The sequence below is a fragment of the Mustela lutreola genome, chromosome 4 (genome assembly GCF_030435805.1).
Source record: "Mustela lutreola isolate mMusLut2 chromosome 4, mMusLut2.pri, whole genome shotgun sequence".
Classification (NCBI taxonomy): Eukaryota; Metazoa; Chordata; class Mammalia; order Carnivora; family Mustelidae; genus Mustela; species Mustela lutreola.
The window spans coordinates 201,171,600-201,190,531 of record NC_081293.1 but is presented as its reverse complement, the minus strand read 5'-3'; the positions used below and the strand labels follow the sequence as shown (position 1 = coordinate 201,190,531).

Sequence of the window (18,932 nt, the reverse complement as noted above, 5' to 3'; positions counted from 1 at the left end):
TGGGGAAGCTTCCAGAGCCCTTCCTGTGCTCCAAATCCCGTGAGCGTCGGCGGGTCTGCGAGGCCCTGGCTCCGTTCCCCATCGCTGCCGACCGTGTGCCTGCGACAGCACGCGTGGCTGCCGCGGGCTCTGTGGAGCTCGGCCGGGCTGTGCGGAGGTGTTCCCGCAAGTCGCCGATGGAACTGTCACCGGCACCGAGGACGGCCAGCCAGGATCTACCTGCAGGCGGGTGTGAGAAGCACCAGGACTAATCCCCGCTTTACCTCAGCACCCTGGTTTGCACACGAAACCGCCAGCAGCAAGCACAGAGTAGGACGCTACACGGCGAGGCAAACAAAGCACAGAAGAGTCTTCTTGCACGTGGGGAGGCGGCGTCCCTCCCGGGCGGGCCTCCGGCCGGCAGCGGCCCCGAGAAGGGCAGCCCAGTGAGCGCCAGGAGGGCACCCAGGTCAGCGGGGGACAGCGTGTCTGCGCAGGGGTGGCGGGCTTCCTGTCCAGCCTGGCGGGGTCTCAGCATAGCTACAGGGTGTCTTTCCACCTCGTTACCTGACGTCACATACACGCCCGGGGGAAACAATCGTTCCAGTAGCGAACCACAATGATCTCGGGGGACTCCAACACAATCTTGGGGAAAAAAACATTTAATGCAAATATTCAACCACTGAAACATACAAATAAATAAATAGGCTCAGGAGAGCTGAGAAAACCCAAGTAAGTGTAACCGCCGCTCCCTTCGGTCCCAGATAGTCCGCTTCCAGAATACGGATAACAAAATGCACAAACCACTATGCAGAGAAGGTCCAGAACGTCCAATGTAAACCAACCTAAAATAAAGATAAAACCAAGGACAAACCCTAATTATTTTATTTCTGTATATCAAGACTACAAATAGCATTTAAACACTTAATTTATTATTCAAATTATGAAATTATACATTTTGTTTTGATATGGTCATTGTCTTAAAAGTGTCATTCAGTTTCCCCGCATTTAAAAGCATATTGCTAATTCTGGTCAATTCCATAGGACAGCCCACAGCCCCAGTGACAGGCAATGCTAGGTGAGGCAGAGGGAGGTCAGAGCGAGAGCCCTCAAGCCCCCGGCGTCAGCGAGGGTCAGTCTGGCTCTCCCAGTGGGTGCTCAGACGCGCTCCCCGCTCTCAGAGGCCGACATCACCCAGCAACAAGGTAGGTCCTGATAAAGTGCCTTTTGAAGAGAGTCACCAGCACCCCTCCCCCCGGACACGCGACGGGGGCTGTCCGGTCTTCCTCCGGAGCAGCACCGTCGAGAAGCAGAGGGTGCAAAAGCCTGGCGCGCTGCCCAGGGACCGGGGAGAGGGGCGGGCGCGGCCCCGGGGTGCGGAGGGCGGGCGGCCTCGAGGTCCCGCCACAGCAGGCCGTGCCCAGTGCAAAGCCGCAGCCCACCACTTTGGTTCAAGTGACTCAGATCGATGCCAGTGTCTGCTCTCCCCCAGCCGCCGCCGATCCCGGGCCACACGCGCTGCGGGACAGGCGAGCCCCTCCCCTCTCCCGGAAGCCCGCAGCCGCGCTTGGAGCTGGACGCGGGAGCACGACGTCCGCCCGCACACACCCCCACACAGGAACAGCCGGACCGGCACGATGCGGTCAGCGTAAACCGAAACAAGCATGCTCGTCCTGTTCAGGGGAATGGCTTAAAAAGCACAAATAAAATATTATCATTGCTGTGTATTTTCCAAACCTAACCACTTTGGGAAAAGGCAGCAGGAGAGAAAATGCCTTCAGTTTGAACAATCAGGACTGTAAACAATTCCGCCACACGAGAAGCAGGAGCCCCGAGAGGATGCGCCTCCAGCTCTCAGACCGGGCATCTCTGCCGACGAGCACCCGCGCTGCCGCCCCCGGGGCCCCCAGCTCAGGAAGGGCTCAAGTCCACTAGCAAAGCCAAAGCTTCTTCTTTGGTTAATTTCACTGAGTTGCCACTAGTCTGAACACGGCGCCCCTTTCGGCACAGCCACCGCGGTAGCCACATGGCACGTAACGCTTGTGAGTCTACGTTGTCGGAAAAGCAGTGTCCATCTGAGTGAGTGACCATGACTTCACGGACCATCTGGAACGAGGGGGAGGGGAGGGAGGGACGGGGGGGCAGGAGAGCTGCAGGAGTCCGGCCCCAGCGCCCTCGCGGCCGGGGGTGCTGCCCGTGGTGCGGGCCCTGGTCGCTCCTCAGGGGGTGGCGCCGCGTCCGCTCAGCTCAGCTCGAAGCCAGCAGCGCACTCGATGGCGTACAGCAGCTTACTGCGCAGCAGCGACTCGTCGTGGAACTCCGGCAGCTTGAGCAGGTTCATGCAGGTGCTGGCCGTGGGCAGCCGCTCCAGGTCGGAGCCTCCGTTGTGAATGCAGAACGCGGGGTACAGCTCCTGAAAAGACAGCAGGCGTGCAGGACGCGGCCTTAATGGGCGGCCCCTGGATGGACTTTTTAAAAGCACACAAAACCCGCCTGCTCCCAACAGGAAAACGCTGTGGTTGCATTTTCGCGAGAGACATCTGGTTTCTGGCGGTGCTCGAGACTGTGCTCTGCGGCCGGCAGGCCCTGGGCACCGCGCTTCGCGCAGGAGAAAGAGCTAGAAGGGCACCTGTGGGAAACAGAACCTCTCCACCGAGCAGGGCCTCCGCGGTCGCTCCAGAAGGCCTGAACGCCGGTGGCTGCTGGCCTGTGTCAGAGCAGACAGAAGCCGCCGGGGGAAGGAGCAGCGGGGAGGGGCCGTGGCAGAGCACGTCTTCTCCAAACTCACAGCCACATGGATGTCCCAACAGAAAAAACAAAAACCAAAAACCAAACCAAAAAAACAAATTCATTCAAATGGGGAGGAAAGCACTGAAGCAACATGAAACCCAGGAAGCTACACGCTGGTGGCTTAATCTCACAGTGAGGCGTTGTTCTGAGTGGTTTTCTGTTTCTTTTTTTTTTTTTTATAGATTTTATTTATGGGCACCTGGGTGGTTCAGTCAGTTAAGTGTCTGCCTTTGGCGCAGGTCATGATCCCAGGGTCCTGGGACCGAGCCCTGCACGAGGCTCCCTGCTCAGCGGGAAGCCTGCTTCTCCCTCTCCCGCTCCCCTGCTTGTGTTCCCTCTCTCGCTGTGTCTCTGTCAAATAAATAAATAATATCTATTAAAGAAAAAAAAAAAAAAAAAAACAACTCTGATATGAAGAACTGAGAAGAGAAACCGGAGGCTGAAAAGTCCGTATTGTTTACAACCTCACCTCCGCTGGGATGGCTACTACCAGAAAAACAGAAAGTGGGGGCACCTGGGGGGCTCAGCCGTTCAGTGTCTGCCTTCAGCTCAGGTCATGATCCCAGAGTCCTGGCGTCGAGCCCCACGGAGGGCTCCCTGCTCAGTGGAGAGCCTGCTTCTCCCTCTGTGCTCCCTCTCTCTATCAAATAAATAAAAACATCTTTAAAAAAAGATTTTATTGGGGTGCCTGGGCGGCTCAGTGCGTTGAAGCCTCTGCCTTTGGCTCAGGTCATGATCTCAGGGTCCTGGGATTGAGCCCTGTGATGGGCTCTCTGCTCGGCAGGGAGCCTGCTTCCCCCCAACTCTCTGCCTACTTGTGGTCTCTCTCTGTCAAATAAATCAATAAAATCTAAAAAAAAAAAAAAAAAAGTTATATAAAAAAGATTTTATTGATTTATTTGTGAGAGGGCTCGAGCGTGAGCAGGGAGCCCACCAGGCGCCCCCGCCCACCCCCGTGATGGTGTTCTGAAGCCACGTGGTGTTCCGTAGAACTGGTGCCCGTCTACGCAGATGCCCCGGACCACGGGACCCGAGAACTCACTAGGAGATGAAGCAAAGGCAGATGAAAACCACAACTACCACTGGTAAGACAAAATCCAAAAGTAAAATAGAAAATAAAAACCTTGGAAGTCTAAATCTGAATTGGAAATGTCAGTCTGAACTTGTGATGTGATGTTCTCTTGGGGGAAAAACCCACCCGTTTGCGAGTGCTGTCCGCGGCGTCCAAGCCCGGAAATCACGACCACGCGCGACGACAAACAGCCAGATGCATGGGTTTCGGCTTCTGTGGACCCACTTCTCACGGGAAGGACCCGGGGCTCCCCACGGAGCCAGGAGAACCACCTGACGAGCGTGGCCACGTGCCAGCCCACAAAGCCACCCCGCAGTCCCTGAACGTGGGTGCTCCGAGGGAAGGGGGCGCCTGCAGTGGCCGAGGCACGCGACATGCTGAAGCCACGGGTGCACGCTGGCGGCCAGGAGCCGAGCGGAGGGCTGCCCCGGGCGCTGGCTCACCCCCGGTCCTGGGAACCGGCGAGTGAACAAAGATCACAGCTTATTCGACCATCTCTGCATGGAGCCCTTGGTGTGACCCACGAACTAGTGAGAAAAAAATAAACTTTTCTTCACAGGCGACGCCAGCTGGGACGTGAGGAGACGCTGCAGTCGGCAAACGGCTGCTTTACCGGCGCAGGGCAGAAGGGATGTGGGGGCGGCGGCAAGTGGCGTCTGCCACCTGCGGGCCCACCCCACTCCTGCCCCGGCCCGGCCCCCGCCGCCGCGACGCTGGAGAGCAATGTTACCCGCGCGACGTTACCACCAGGAGAGAAATTCAGGTCTGGAGGCTGCAGACCCTCTAGCGACCAGGTTCACAGGACAGACAGAGGAGCGACCCAGCCCCTCCGTGAACTCAGGGACCAGGGGCAAGAGAAGGGGGCGGCAGACAGGTGGCTCGCTTGTCCTGGGGCACTGGCGGACAAAGTCTCCGCAGCCTGGCCACCGGCCCCTGAGCGCCGCGCTGGGGTCTTCCGCACAGGCCCACGGAGATCTATGCACCGGGAGAGAACGGCCCCCCCCCCGCCCCACTCTAAGTCTGAGGACGTCAGCGTGCTCCGGACACTGTCGCGGACCTCGGTCGCTGTCCACGCGCTCTTCCCTCCTGCTTTTCTGTGGCTGTGCGGCGTCCTACTAGATGTGACGCGGCCCCACTGGCCCACGGACGGTCAGGTTACTTCCTAATTTTACAAATTAAAAGGGGTGAGGGGACAGGCTACATCCCCTCACCCCCGTGCAGGCGCGTGTGCCCGTGGGTAACTCGACTGGGCAGGCCGTGCGCGGAGCTCTGCGGCGGCCACAGTAACCGCACCCTCTCCCGCGCACACTAGCTGCACCCGGCCTCGGTGCAGTTCGTGGGCTCGCCTGCAACAGGAGCCCGATGACGTGGCGACGGCCTTCGTCCCGAAAGCCCGACTCTGCCAACGTTTGAGCAAGTGTGCTTTTAGCCCCGGTGCTGAGGGATTTCAGACACACTGCCAGAGCCTGCACACCTCACTGCACCAGGAAACGGCGCCCAGGAAAGCAAAACGGCCCCCCATAGGCGCCTGGCTGGTACCTGGAATAGATGGTTTCTCCTCGGGGTCAGTGCCCTGTGCACCTGTCACAGGCTTCCTCCTCAGAGCTGTGACCAGACACCCGTGCTTCCAACACTAGAGCGAAAGCTCACTCAGACGGCGGCGGGCACCTTCTCGTGCAATCCGCCACCCTGGCGCGGGCACGGGAAGCCTGGACGCACAGCCCTGACCTCCCTCCCAGGACGGTGTCCTCAGCAGAGATCCGAGACACAGATCATGACTCACGCACAACGAGGTTCCTAGCCTCGTACGGAAGAAGAGTTGTAATCAGCTAATAAGAAACAGGAAGTCCACTGTGGTAACTTTGCAGGAGAGGACAGTACGAAATTTATTAAAAATATTTCAAGTATCTGCTTCCCCCTCTCTCTGCCTGCCTCTCTGCCTACTTGGGACCTCTCTCTGTGTCAAATAAATAAAATCTTAAAAGATGCGGGCCCTGGGAGGCACCTGCACCCCGGCCCCAGCCAGCCCAGGCGGCTTCGGGTGGGTTTTGCTTGGTTCGCAGGCTGAATTTAGCACGGACCTCACAGCGCGGGCACGGCTGGGAACGGCGCGGCCCACACGACGCTGACTGCAGACTTCCACGCGGCTCACCAGCCCGGGTACGTTTCAGCTAAACTGAAAGCTTCATTTAAACAGTGTATGTGGCACATAGTCTGTGTTAAAACCACTGTCTTTTAAAAAATTATAGTCTATATGCCACTTTAAGTGTCTCATAAAAGTGTCAGAACAGGAACAAAAAGAGAAACAGAAAGCACATTAATTACATTTATTATTTCACATTCTGACTACATGGAGTGCAGTTGATTTTCTCACATGCTTGAATAATCTAAGATGAAAACATCACAGTTTTGAAATACAAAAGGACCTCTGAAGGCAGAGTCAGTGGGCAAGGGAAGGGGAGTGACCGGCTACATGGGGGAGCCCGAGACACATTTTGAATTAAATGCCCCATTTCAGCGTTTCTTTCATAATGCTAATTGAATTTCCTCCTTGGAGTCTTAAAAGTAAAAAAAAATGAAGTTCTTCATTGAAATCTGAGTCAAGGGCACTGTGTCGTGCAGAACTGAACAGAGCACAACGGGAATTTGCATTAATTCAGAGTGAGAAAAATCATCAATTTGTTACGTGGCCCGATGGCAACTTAACAATTTTCTACAGCACTTTAATGATTTTTTTGTCTGTAACAATCACATTCACTGAACATATTAAACTTTAATTAGCTTTAGCAGACGCCATTCTTCTCCAATAATGCAGCACTGAGTTTGTAACTTTAAATTATGCAGGTTTGCCTTTGCTCCTTATGGCACTTGGACTGAAGGACACTCGTGCCCGGCCTGCCTAGCCAACTGGAAAGCACAAATATTAAGGTGATTTCTTCCACTCCGGAGTCTGACTTAGGACACATGCAAAGATATCTGAAAACTCTAAACTAAATTTTACATTTAATATATTTTAGATCCTTGGGAAAAATCTAAACTAGGAAGACGGTCTCATAGCTCCGCAAAGAATTTTTCATGGTCCGATGAAGCTCAGTCGTGACCGTGCGGGGTCACTAAGAGGGACCAGAGCTCACTAGGACTCCACGCAGGACTTCTCTTTTTATAAAGTTTTATTTATTTCTTTGTCAGAGAGAGAGAGAGAGAGCGTGCAAGCAGGGGAAGCGGCAGGCAGAGGCAGAGGGAGAAGCGGGCTTCCTGCAGAGCAAGGAGCCCGATGTGGGACTCTTGATCCCAGGACCCTGGGACCATGACCTGAGTCGAAGGCAGACACTGAATGACTGAGCCCCCCAGCTGCCTCTCTATGTGGGATTTAAAAACTGAATGTAAAGCCCCTCACTTCTCCTTTCCTTTAAACTTGCAACACTCTCTCAGGCCTTTTAACACATTCTCCTCCAGTTCCCAAATCTCTGGAACCTTCCCCTTCCAGCAACACCCCTAATTCTTACCAGCCCTCGACGAAATCAGTCAGGAGCCGGCAGAAATCTCTGGGTCCTCCTCTCAGTGCTGATGGGAGTGAGCCTTCCAAACCCCTTTCACAGAACGAGGTCCTTACTTTCCTTAGGTCTAGGTTTGGTGTCCTTTTGAAGCAGGAAGATTCTAGAAGCCTGGTTGCTCATAATAAAAGGTTGCTGATAAAACTACCCGACCGTTACTGTAATCTTAGCCTGTCTCATGACTGTTTACAGGACCAGATGATAAAATCTGGCCCCCAGAAGGCCCTTTCCTTGGTACGGGTTGGTGCGCCGCCCCCTGCTCTTCCTGCTCTCAAGGCCCCACCAGGGCCACATCCCCAGACCGCATGACACGCCATGAGGAACCGAACAGCAGAGCCGTGTGTATTCCAGGCTGCTGCCTGGTTTTCCTCAGAGTCACAGAGGCCCGTTTTCCAGTGTGGGCCCGTGGGCCAGTGCTCGGCACCACGCAGCTGGCCCAGCCAGGGCCGGTTCCACAGCGAGCCTGAAACACCGCTCACGTTCTGAGTCCCTGCTGACGTGTACCGCTGGTATGCAGTAGGGTTTTTAACCCAGTCTGGAGGTTCTCCCCTTAACAGGTGAGTTTATTCTACGTCCCTTGCAATGGTTCGGCTCTCTCATTAATGTCCCGTATCTACTGCAGGATTCTTAGCGTTTTCTGTGTCTGATTGACGAAGTGGCTTCCGTGAGCCTTGCTGGGCACGCTTACTTCCAACCTTGGTACTTTGCAAGACAGAGGAGTGATCTTTAGTTCTGGTTTTGCTGAAAATGACTCACCGCTTCCAAACTACAGCAGTGTCAGTCGCATAAGCCCTGCCCGCACACATGCCCCTCCCGTTTCTCCCCTCCACGGCTCCGGCTCGGGCGGTCCCACTGGGTGCCGCACGGAGCGACTGACAGTCAACTTCTTTTTTTTTTTAAGACTTCTAAAAAAAAATTTTTTTTTAAAGATTTTATTCATTCATTTGACAGAGATCACATGTAGGCAGAGAGGCAGGCAGAGAGAGAGGGAGAAGCTGACTCCTCACTGAGCAGAGAGCCCGATGCGGGGCTCGATCCTAGGACTTGAGGATCATGACTTGAGCCTAAGGCAGAGGCTTAACCCACTGAGTCACCCTGGCGCCCCTCAAAGTAACAATTTAAAGAATAACTCCTACCATATAACTCATTGATCGAAGGTTCCGGAGTACATGCCTCTCGGTTAGTTAAACCAGCAGAGCAGAACTCCATGCTTATCTGCACGGATACTCTTCCCTATCATATATATACGCACCGCTGTGTATTTTAAACTATTAACGTTGCTTTATTTTAATTGACAATGAATAAGGGAACCACTAACTGTCCCCTGACTAAATTTAATTGCTAAAGATATTAAGTTGAACCAATGAGGTAATCATCAATTATTGGAACTGATAAGTAACACAAAATAAGTAACAGGGAACAACCAGGGAAAAATCCACCCCTGACCCCTTGCACAACGGCGGTCTGAACCCCACGAGTCCACGAGCACACAGATGTTTCGATAAGCGCACATCTGTAACCACAAGGGCACCTTCCCGCTACGAGGGCCGCTCCCTGTCGTCTGGCTGCCTTCCTCTGGGGATACCGCGGCGAGGCACAGGCTCACCGGCTGCCCCGTCAAGAGCTGTTTGCAGTTAAGTTCTGGAAGCGTCAAGAGGCACCTGTGGATCTTCTCTGCGCGGTGGGGGTGCAGAGGTTCCCCAGCTCTTCCGCTCCCCTCTCCTCTCCCCGAACACCCCACCTCCCTGCTCTTAGCTTGTGCTCTCCTCGGCGAGGAGGAACACAGAGGAGACGGTCCTTTACGTCCCGCGAGCCCGGCCCCGGGGCCCCGGCCCAGTCCCAGGCCATCGTGACCACAGCCCGGGACCCGTGCCAGGAAGAGGCGTGGTGACCTGCGCATCAGGATCCCGCGGACACTTAGCACCACCAGGGACAGAAAGACCTGGCGCCGCCCGGGCCGCACGCCGCGGGCCGCCAAGACGAGGCGGTGGACGCGTCAGGTCACCCGCGCGGCCCTTCCTGCTCCGAGCGGTGCGGGGGCCTCTTACCTTGAAGCCCAGGAGAGGCGGGCGGGAGCAGCTCGTGACGAACTTGAGCAGCTTGCGCTTCTCCTCGTCCGTGAAGCCTTCCACAACCCTCCAGAAGACTCTGATGACTGGGTGGTCGGCTGAGTAGCCTCCTGTGGGGATGAGAACAGACGCGTCAGTGCGAACATGGCTGTCGCGTGGGGCTCCCCCGGAAACGCAGAGCGGCCACCTGTGGCGCGGCGTCACCCCACCTGCCGGGGCCGGAGGCGACACCCACTCCCCAGCCAGCTTGCTTCTAAGCAGGCTTGAACACGCCCCCCCGGCCGCGTGACCGGGCCAGCCGGGTGGCCTGGCCGCTCTGCTCCTCCTGCTCCGGGGAGACGATGCACGAGCAGGGGAGGGACGGCGCAGCTCTGAGGACCCAAACCTAAGGCCAGAGCGACGGTGAGCCCGGGCACAGGCGACGCCGCACAGGGGTCCGAGTGTTAACAACCAGTCTCTGAGGGGCAGACTCTAACCAGGGACGTTCGCGAGAGCCACGGGTCCGAAAACTTGTTTCTGACACACCCGGTTACTCTGCCCGCGTGATCTAAGCGTCTCGCCGCACTTGACCGCCCCCCGCCCGGCCAGCAGCGAGCCCGCGCGCAGGACACCTGCTCTCGGCGCGGCGGCCGCTTACTACTCTTCATCTGGTTAAGTGCTTCCTAAAACTGAAATAATTGCTATATATTGTTCCCCCATTGTTAATAGGCTACAGAAATAACATCGATAAAATATCTTAAGTGCATTAATTGGCACCAAAATGAATATGATAATATTTTAAAGCCTATTTACTGGAAAAGCGGAGATCATTAAAGGTCTGAGCTTCCAGTGCGGGCGGGTGGTGCAAACAGCCCAAGACAGCTTCTTGGCAAAGGAAAGGCTGGACTGATTCCCTTTCTGTAAACTGATGACTTGAGAGTGGGGACAGAGTGACCTTAGGTATTCTCTGCCTTTACATAAACATTCGAGTTCAAACTTACAGCAGTAAAAAGTAATGACAGAAGGGGACATACGTGCACACGCTTATGTACCGATAAATGCATGCATATTTGTCTATTTATGTCAGCGTCAGCAGACTCAGACGTCGGCAACCACAGCCGCACCCCCCTTGGAACACCCCCCCTTTCTCAAACGAATCCCATGTTCCCGGCAGACCACCGAGGCCTGTGGGCCTCCACACATGCGCTCTCAGGGAGGCTGGTGCACGTCGGGGAACAGGGCCGCGATGGGGCGCCTTCACCGGCACCAGGTCCAGACCCCGCCAGAGTGACCTTGCGGGAAAGCTGGGAAAACAGGACTGAGAAGTCTGCATGGGGTTCTTTCTTCAAATCATACATTTCACCATTTAAAGTTTCTTTTTTAAAAGGTTTTATTTGAGACAGAGGAAGAGTGAAGAGCGGGAGGTTTTCATGTAAGTTGAGTCACACCACATAGGTCCTGTTTTGTGCCTGGCTTACGTCTCTGGGCATGACGTTTCCAGACATCAGAAGTTCGCTCTTTCGAAGACTCAGTGACACCCACTGCCGCGCACAGACCACACCCACTCCTCTGTCCATCGGCAGGAGGCCGTTCGGGAGGTCCCCTCTGGGCCCCTATGAATGATGCTGTGTGAACACCCGTGCGCCAAGTACGTGTTCAGTCCCTGCTTCCAATGCCCTCGGGTACACACGTGAGAGCAGAATTGCTGGGCCCGATGGTAAGTCTGTGTTTGGCTTCCTGGGGAGCCACCAGCCCATTTTCCATAGTGGCTACTTTACAGGCCAGCAGCCAGCAAGGGTTTCAGTTTCTCCACATCCTTGACCACACTTGTTACTCTCTACGTGGTGCCTGTGTGAGTCGTCTTCATGGATGGGTGACCTGTTCCACTGCTGTCTCATGTGCATCTCCCTCACGACTGGTCACATTTGGGTATCTTCTTTGGAGAAATGTCTATTCACCTCCTTGTCCCATTTATGACTTGGCTTGTCTTCTTGTTGAGTTGTAAGAGTTCTTTATATATCCTGAACACATATATATGATTTCCAAATATTCTCCCCTTTTATAGGTTGGCCTTTTTACTTTCTTGATCATGTCTTTTGATGTACAAAGTTTGTAATTTTGATGAAGTTCCATTTCTTTTTTCGCTTATGCTTTTGCATCATACCTAGGAATCCAAAGTCAAATCCAAGATCATAAAGACTTACCCCTTTTCTCCTAAGAGCTTTATGCTTTTAGGCCCTACATTAAGGCTGCTGACCCATCTGGAGTTCACTTTTGTATATGGTGTGAGGTAGGAGTACAGCCACTTTTTAACTCATGGTCAACTTTTGCAAAGAGCTGCCATCATCTTACATGCAGTCAGGAGGGTTCCACTTTCTCCACGTACTAACACCTGGCGCTCGCCTACCTTTCTGATTCCAGTCTTTCCAGTGGGTACACAGTATTCTCTCATCACGATCTGACTTCGTGCTGAACAGCTGTTGCTGTGCTAATTTGCTTACTGGCCATTTACACGTATGTTCTTAGGTGAAACTTTTTTTGGACCATGTTTTAAATTCAACTGCTTGTCCTACGAAGTTGTAAATGTTCTTTATATATATTATACGTATCTCCTGAACATGGTTTCTTCCAATCTGTGGCTTGCCTTTTCATTTTCTTAACAGTATGTTTTGAAGCACAAAAGCTTTAATTTTGAGGAAGTCCAATTTTCTTTCAATTTCTTTTTTCTGGCTCTTGCTTTTGGTGTACAACCAAAAACTCCGTCCAATCCAAAGGCCATGCAGATTTTCTCCTTTATGTTCTTTTAGAGGTTTTATAGTTTTGGCTGTTACCTGTGGGGCTCCCAGCCCGCTGAGCTCATTTCTGCACGTGGCGTGAGGTAACTGAAGCTCTCGGTTTTCCATGTTATTGTTGTCCCAGGACTGCCGTACCGTCAAGGGAACGGTCAGCAGACTGTGAACATGCGGATTCGCTTCTGAAGCCGATCACGGCGCATCGATCACTGTGCCAGTCCTGGTGCCAAGTCCACAATGTCCTGACCACTGCAGCCAAAGAAGTTTTAAATCCAGCGTAACTCCCGGAACTTGCTCTTCTGCAAAACTGTCTCAGCTATTTTGGGTCCTTTCTGCTTCGAAATGAACTTAAAAATCAGCCCGTGTGTTTCCACCGACAGGCCTGCTGGGATTTTGGTAGGGCTGCACGGAATCTGTTGATGAACATCGGGCGATACGGAATGTCCGACCCGTGACGCCGGCTGTCCCCTCTTCCTCTCCGCGGTGGTGTGTGCGCCACAGCGAACGGGTCCCACACATACACTCACTTTGCTGTGTCTACACTGTACTCTTTTTGCCGTTACCCTGAATGAAACTGCTTAATTCTGTTCTCAGATTGTGTGTGAGACCAACATTGGTTTGTGGTACTGATTTGTGCTGAAATGGTTTTTTATTTTTTATTTATTTATTTATTTATTTAAAGATTTTATTTATTTATTTGACAGAGAGAGTTCACAGTAGACAGAGAGGCAGGCAGAGAGAGAGAGAGGGAAGCAGGCTCCCTGCTGAGCAGAGATCCCGATGCGGGACTCGATCCCAGGATCCTGAGATCATGACCTGAGCCGAAGGCAGCGGCTTAACCCACTGAGCCACCCAGCCGCCCTGAAATGGTTTTTTAGTTCTCATTTTGTTTTTCTGTCAAGCTATCTATGAAGAAAGCTGGTTTTACTTCCTTTATGGGGGTGGAGGGGCACCGGGAGAGGAGGGGGAGAGAGAGTCTTTTTTTTTTTTTTTTAATTTTATTTATTTGACAGACAGAGATCACAAGCAGGCAGAGAGGCAGGCAGAGAGAGGGGGAAGCAGGCTCCCAGCGGAGCAGAGAGCCTGATAAGGGGCTTGATCCCAGGACCCAGGGACCATGACCCGAGCCGAAGGCAGAGGCTTTAACCCACTGAGCCCCCCAGGCGCCCCGGGAGAGAGAATCTAAGTGGGCTCTACACCCGGCACGGAGCTCGCCGTGGGGCTTGCACTTACGACCCTGAGGCCATGACCTGAGCCGGAACCAGGAGTCGGAGATACCTGGCCAATTGAGCCTCGCCGGCACCCAGTTTTACTTCTTTCACTTTTCTTTTCCAACCTGGACGTTTTTCTTTCCTTTCCTGCCTCCTGCCTCACTGCACTAGCTAGAAACCACGGTCACGTGCCTCTGACACAGGCAGGCAGCATTTAACCTTCTCCAGGGGGCCGGCAGCTCTGACGTGCTGTGCGTGTCTGCTCTCAGGGCGAGAAAGTTCCCTCCTGTTCTAGTTTCCTGAGGGTTTCCACCCCAAATGGGTAGGAGACGCTTGGATGCGCCAGAGCTGCACTCGCTTTTTCCTTTCTCTTCTGCCTCGACGGAGACGACTGTGCGGGTCCTGTTCTCTACACTGTCAGCACTGCACGTTACGTGCACACGTTTTCAGATGTTAGATGAACTGTGCATTCGTGGGGTAGGTGCTGCCTAGCTGCCGGATTCAGGCTGCTAATATACTGAGGATTTTTGATCTTTGTTCCTGAGGGATATTAATTTATGAGTTTCTTGTGTTATTTTTGTATCAGGCTAATAGTGACCTTTGAGGAGAGAAATCTTCTCCTCACTCAGCTGCAGCTGGAACTCCTACACAGGGTATGTTTTTAAGGCTTAAATACTATTCTGGGAAAAATACTCATTTCATAATATTTAGAAAACAGAGAAGAACAATGAAGAAAAGTCACTTGTAATTTTGTTAATTATAAATGATTATTATGATTTTATGAAAATGAAGTGACTTTAATATTTTTTTCTGATTTTTAATTTTTTAAAAAAGATTTTATTTATTTATTTGACAGATCGCAAGTAGGCAGAGAGGCAGGCAGAGAGAGGGGGAAGCAGGCTCCCCGCCGAGCAGAGAGCCCGAAGTGGGGCTCAATCCTAGGACTCTGAGACCATGACCTGAGCCGAAGGCAGTGGCTTACCCCTCTGAGCCACCCAGGCGCCCCTTCATTATTAGTTGTTTTAAAGCAGGCTCCACACCAGTGTGGTGCTCAACTCATGACCCTGAGAAATCAGGAGCATCATGCTCCGCTGAGGGACACCGCCAGGTGCCCCAGCACTGGAATGACTGTAGTTCTCCTGGCCTTGAAAATCGAATTATGCAGCGTGTCCCAGATGGTAAGCACAGGGAGTGGACACTGCGTAGCAGCGAAGGGCCTCACGCCTGCGACCGTGCAACTCCTGCTTGGTCCTACCAGACCCCAGCCACGGAGACGTGGTTTCACACGCACTCACTGTATCGTCACGTTTACTTAAGAATATGTCTACATTTTCTAAGATATCTAAAACATTTTTAATATTATATTTTGTTATTTATTTATTTATTAAAGATTTTACTCATTTTATTTGACAGACAGAGATCACAAGTAGGCAGAGAGGCAGGCAGAGAGAGGAAGCAGGCTCCCCACAGAGCAGAGAGCCCGATGCAGGGCTCGATCCCAGGACCCTAGGATCATGACCTGAGCCGAAGGCAGAGGCTTAACCCACTGAGCCACCCAGGCGCCCCTATATTTTGTCTTTTAAAAGTAATCTCTATTCCCAAGGTGGGGCTTGAACCCATACCCGAGATCAGGAGTCACATGTTCCTCCAACGGAACCAGCCAGGAGTGCTGCTACATAAAATGCTTCAGGGGTGGGGCGCCTGGGGGGCTCAGTGGGTTAAAGCCTCTGCCTTCCGCTCGGGTCATGATCCCAAGGGTCCGAGGATTGAGCCCTACGTTGGGCTCTCTGCTTGGCAGGGAGCCGGCTTCCTCCTCTCTCTGCTCTGTCTGCCTACTTGTGATCTCTGTCAAATAAATAAATAAAATCTTAAAAAAAAAAAAAAAAAAAAGATAAAATGCTTCAGGGGTGCCTGGTGGCTCAGTCAGTTCAGTGACGGACTCTTGGTTTCAGCCTGGGTCATGATCACGGAGGCCTAGGATCGAGCCCTGCGTCAAGCCCCACATCCGGCTCTGTACTCAGCATAGAGTCTGCTTGGCCCCTCTGTCTGCTCCTTCCATACTTGTGCTCTCACACTCTCTTGCAGGTAAACAAACAAACAAACAAACAAATAAATAAATAAAATATTCGGGAGAAAATAATAAAAAAATTAAAGACTTTAAAATGTCTGTGTGCACAATAACATGAAGAATCAGTGGCTCACGGGGTGTGAGGTACCAAGGAGAGCACGTACCGCACGGAGCACGGGCTGTGGGCATGAACAACGGATCTTGGAACTTACAATTAAAGTTGAATTAAGAGAAAAGAATCCACGGCTCACAACTACAGATTTTCATATGTGTTTAAGATCTGGAGTTTCCTACAGATGAGAAAAAAGAATGAAGGGCTGGAGGTACCCTCAGCCAAGCTCCAGAAGGCTCGCCATCCCCTCGGTGCTCACCCTGCTTGCCGCACTCTCCGCGAGCCCTACCCGTCCTGATCCTACCCCTGAAGTCTTCACATCCTTAATAAGCAATTTAACTTCTGGGCTTCTCTCATTTAAAAAAAAGAAAAAAAAAAAGTACACATATAAATAAACAAAAAACTATTTATTACAGTGGAAGGTTAAATAAATCATATATACCTATTTAATCTCAATAACTAGTTGTAAGAAGAGTAACAGCTTAGAGATACATATGTGTGTGTGTGTGTGTATATATGTACACATATTTTTATTTATTCATTTTTAAGGAGACAGAAGTTTACTGAACACTCCTTAAGAGGCTGTCTGCTGGAAAGAGCTTATTTTTATTTTTGATGCTACAAAGACAATGTATACTATAAATTATGTATTGCCACAAACTAGAATAGACTGAAATTCCACTAAAGTTACAGTGATTGTTTTAAGGACTTTTTTTCCTCTCTTCATGTTCCTAAGTGTATATGTGGTTAATTTAAAAAACTTACAAATGCCCAAAAGATACGCCAGGTCTGGCTCTGAACAATCTCTCTCTCTGAAGACTAATGTCATTAAGCATCTTTCTATGTGTTAACTGGCCATTTATGTATCTTCTTTCTGGTGTTTCATTTTCCTGAAGGGCAGAAACTTTTAAGTTTAACTTAATAAAAGGAGGTCCAATTTTTTTGGTTATTCTTTTTAATTGTTAGTGTTTTTTGTTCTGTTTTGGGTTTTGGGCAAGGCGTTAGCAAGCACTGTTTTCAAAGCGGAAGACTTGAACCCATACCCGAGATCAGGAGTCACATGTTCTTCCAACGGAACCAGCCAGGAGTGCTGCTACTTAAAATGCTTCAGGGGTGGGGTGCCTGGGTGGCTCAGTGGGTTAAAGCCTCTGCCTTCGGCTCAGGTCATGATCTCAGGGTCCTGGGATCAAGCCCTGCATCAGGCTCTCTGCTCAGCAGGGAGCCTGCTTCTCTGTCTCTCTCTGCCTGCCTCTGCGCCTAGCTGTGATCTCTATCAAATAAATAAATAAAATCTAAAAAAAAAAAAAAAAAAAAAAGCGGAAGACTAGAAGCGATCCAATGCATTCATGGAGACTTAAGAAAACATGGTGGGAAGAGAAAACCACAAGACGCAGAATCATATGTAAAAATGAGGACAGTAAGAAGAGATCCTGTAGTTGTGTGTAAAGATATACAGAACCAAAGAGCAGCTACTTGTTGGGGGGCAGGCGGAGGCAGAACAGGCCAGCTGGGGATTTCACGGGGCCCTCGTGCTGGGCTCCAGACTGTGTGACTGAATCACCGAACAGAAAGCAAATGGAAAGTCCATTTGGAAATACCATCTGTGACGTTTTCAGGAATAAGCAAGCAGCAGTGGCAACTTACCTGAATAGTTTGTAAACGATTTGAGGTCGTCCAGACTTATGGGGACTTGTGCACCAGAAATCAGTACCTGAAAAACAAGTTCGATTCGTAAAATGTGAGGCAGCCTGCCAGGCGGCTCCTCCGAGTTTCATGGCAGCGGAGGTCCCGGGGGGCACGGCCGGCCTACCTGGATCTCCTGCTGGTCGAACATCCGCAGCCACTCCAGGTTCACCACGTTGGCCAGGCCCTGTCTGAAGGCCAGGCAGTGCTGGCGGATCTGCCTGTTCAGCCTGTAGTCGGCCACGAGGTGGATGTACGCAATCCTGTTGGCACTCGTCACAGGGATGTCTTTGCCACCAAATTTCAGTTCAACCACCTAGAAAGAGTAAAACAAGGGTCTGGAAATTCTAAGTAGGACTAGAGCAAAACGAAACCAAGAAACACTTCCTTCAGAGAAACCCGCTAGCACGGCTTTGTACACGGGCAGCGGAGTAAAAGGCCGTGCGGCTGGTGACAGGCCAGCCTGTGTCGGCGCAAGGACGCCCCGCTGATGGGACCCTCCACAGCCGGGCATCTTAGTCTGCCTTTCGGAGCGTCAGCCACCAATGCAACAGGTGATGATGGCAACTCTGTCGTAAACATTAGCAATCGGGTGCCTGGGTGGCTCAGTCAGTTGGGTGTCCAACTCCTGATTTCGGCTCAGGTTATGATCTCAGAGTCGTGAGCCTGAGCCCCACATCAGGCTCTGTGCTCAGCGGGGGTGGGGGTCTGCCTGAGACTCTCCCTCTCCCTCTGCCCCCACCCCCAACATACAGGTGCACGTTCTCCTTCTCTAAAATGAATAACTGAAAATTAAAATAGGGCGCCTGACTGACCCCATCGTCGAGCATCTGCCTTCAGCTCAGGTCATGGTCCCAGGTCCTGGGATGGAGCCCCGCATCAGGCTCTCTGCTCTGCAGGGAGCCTGCTTCCCCCTCTCCCGCTCCCCCTGCTTGTGTTCCCTCTCTCACTGTGTCTCCGTCAAATAAATAAGTAAAATCTTAAAAAAAAAAAAAAAAAGTTAAATTATGAATCACAAAGGGCAAAGATACGAACCGAAAAATGAACTCATGTCAAAGGGGATTCATTCTGGAGAAAATACAACCTAAGGAATGAAGGTTGTAGGGGAATCGTAAGTCATAGTGGTACAAACAGAACATTCTTCTCTTTGTGTCTCTGTCATACAGTTATCACTATGAAGTACTTCATTCTTTCATTCTTTTTATAAAAGATTCTTATTTATTTATTTACAGAGAAAGAGACAGATACAGGCAGGTGGAGGGAGAAGCAGACTCCCCACCAAGCAGGGAGCCTGATACGGGGCTCGATCCCAGCACCCCAAGATCATGACCTGAGCCAAAGGCAGACACTTGACGACTGAGCCACCCTGGGGCCCCTCATTATTTTTACTATTTTTAAAGATTTTATGTTTAACTTATCTCTACACCAACGTGGGACTCAACCCGACAACCCAAGATGAAGTGTAGCAGGCTCCACTGACTGAGGGGCCAGGGCCCCTCCGGTACAGCAGACAGGACTCAAGAGGACAGCAGTCTATTAGCGATGACGGGCTGTCACTCAGATGGCCCACCCCCGGGACGGCCGTCCGTCCTCACTGGGCCTTGCTCACGCAGTGTGTCGGGG

At 51.8% G+C, this 18,932-nt stretch overlaps 1 protein-coding gene across 3 annotated transcripts in view; it reads right to left on the bottom strand.

Annotated features, from left to right (window-relative positions):
- Nucleotides 1-625: 625 nt before the first annotated feature.
- UBE3C (ubiquitin protein ligase E3C) overlaps nucleotides 626-18,932 on the bottom strand; it is a 110,521-nt gene continuing 92,214 nt past the window's right edge. For 2 of the 3 annotated variants that reach the window (XM_059172391.1, XM_059172392.1), the window contains exons 20-23: nucleotides 17,437-17,625; nucleotides 17,271-17,337; nucleotides 9,444-9,574; nucleotides 626-2,392 (exon numbers count right to left, since the gene is read on the bottom strand). In XM_059172391.1, the coding sequence (XP_059028374.1) occupies nucleotides 2,222-2,392; nucleotides 9,444-9,574; nucleotides 17,271-17,337; nucleotides 17,437-17,625 (558 nt within the window). In that variant the 3' untranslated portion in view covers nucleotides 626-2,221. Of the gene's footprint in view, nucleotides 2,393-8,351; nucleotides 9,037-9,443; nucleotides 9,575-17,270; nucleotides 17,338-17,436; nucleotides 17,626-18,932 lie in introns of those variants that run through there. The other variant, XM_059172393.1, reaches the window with a different exon arrangement.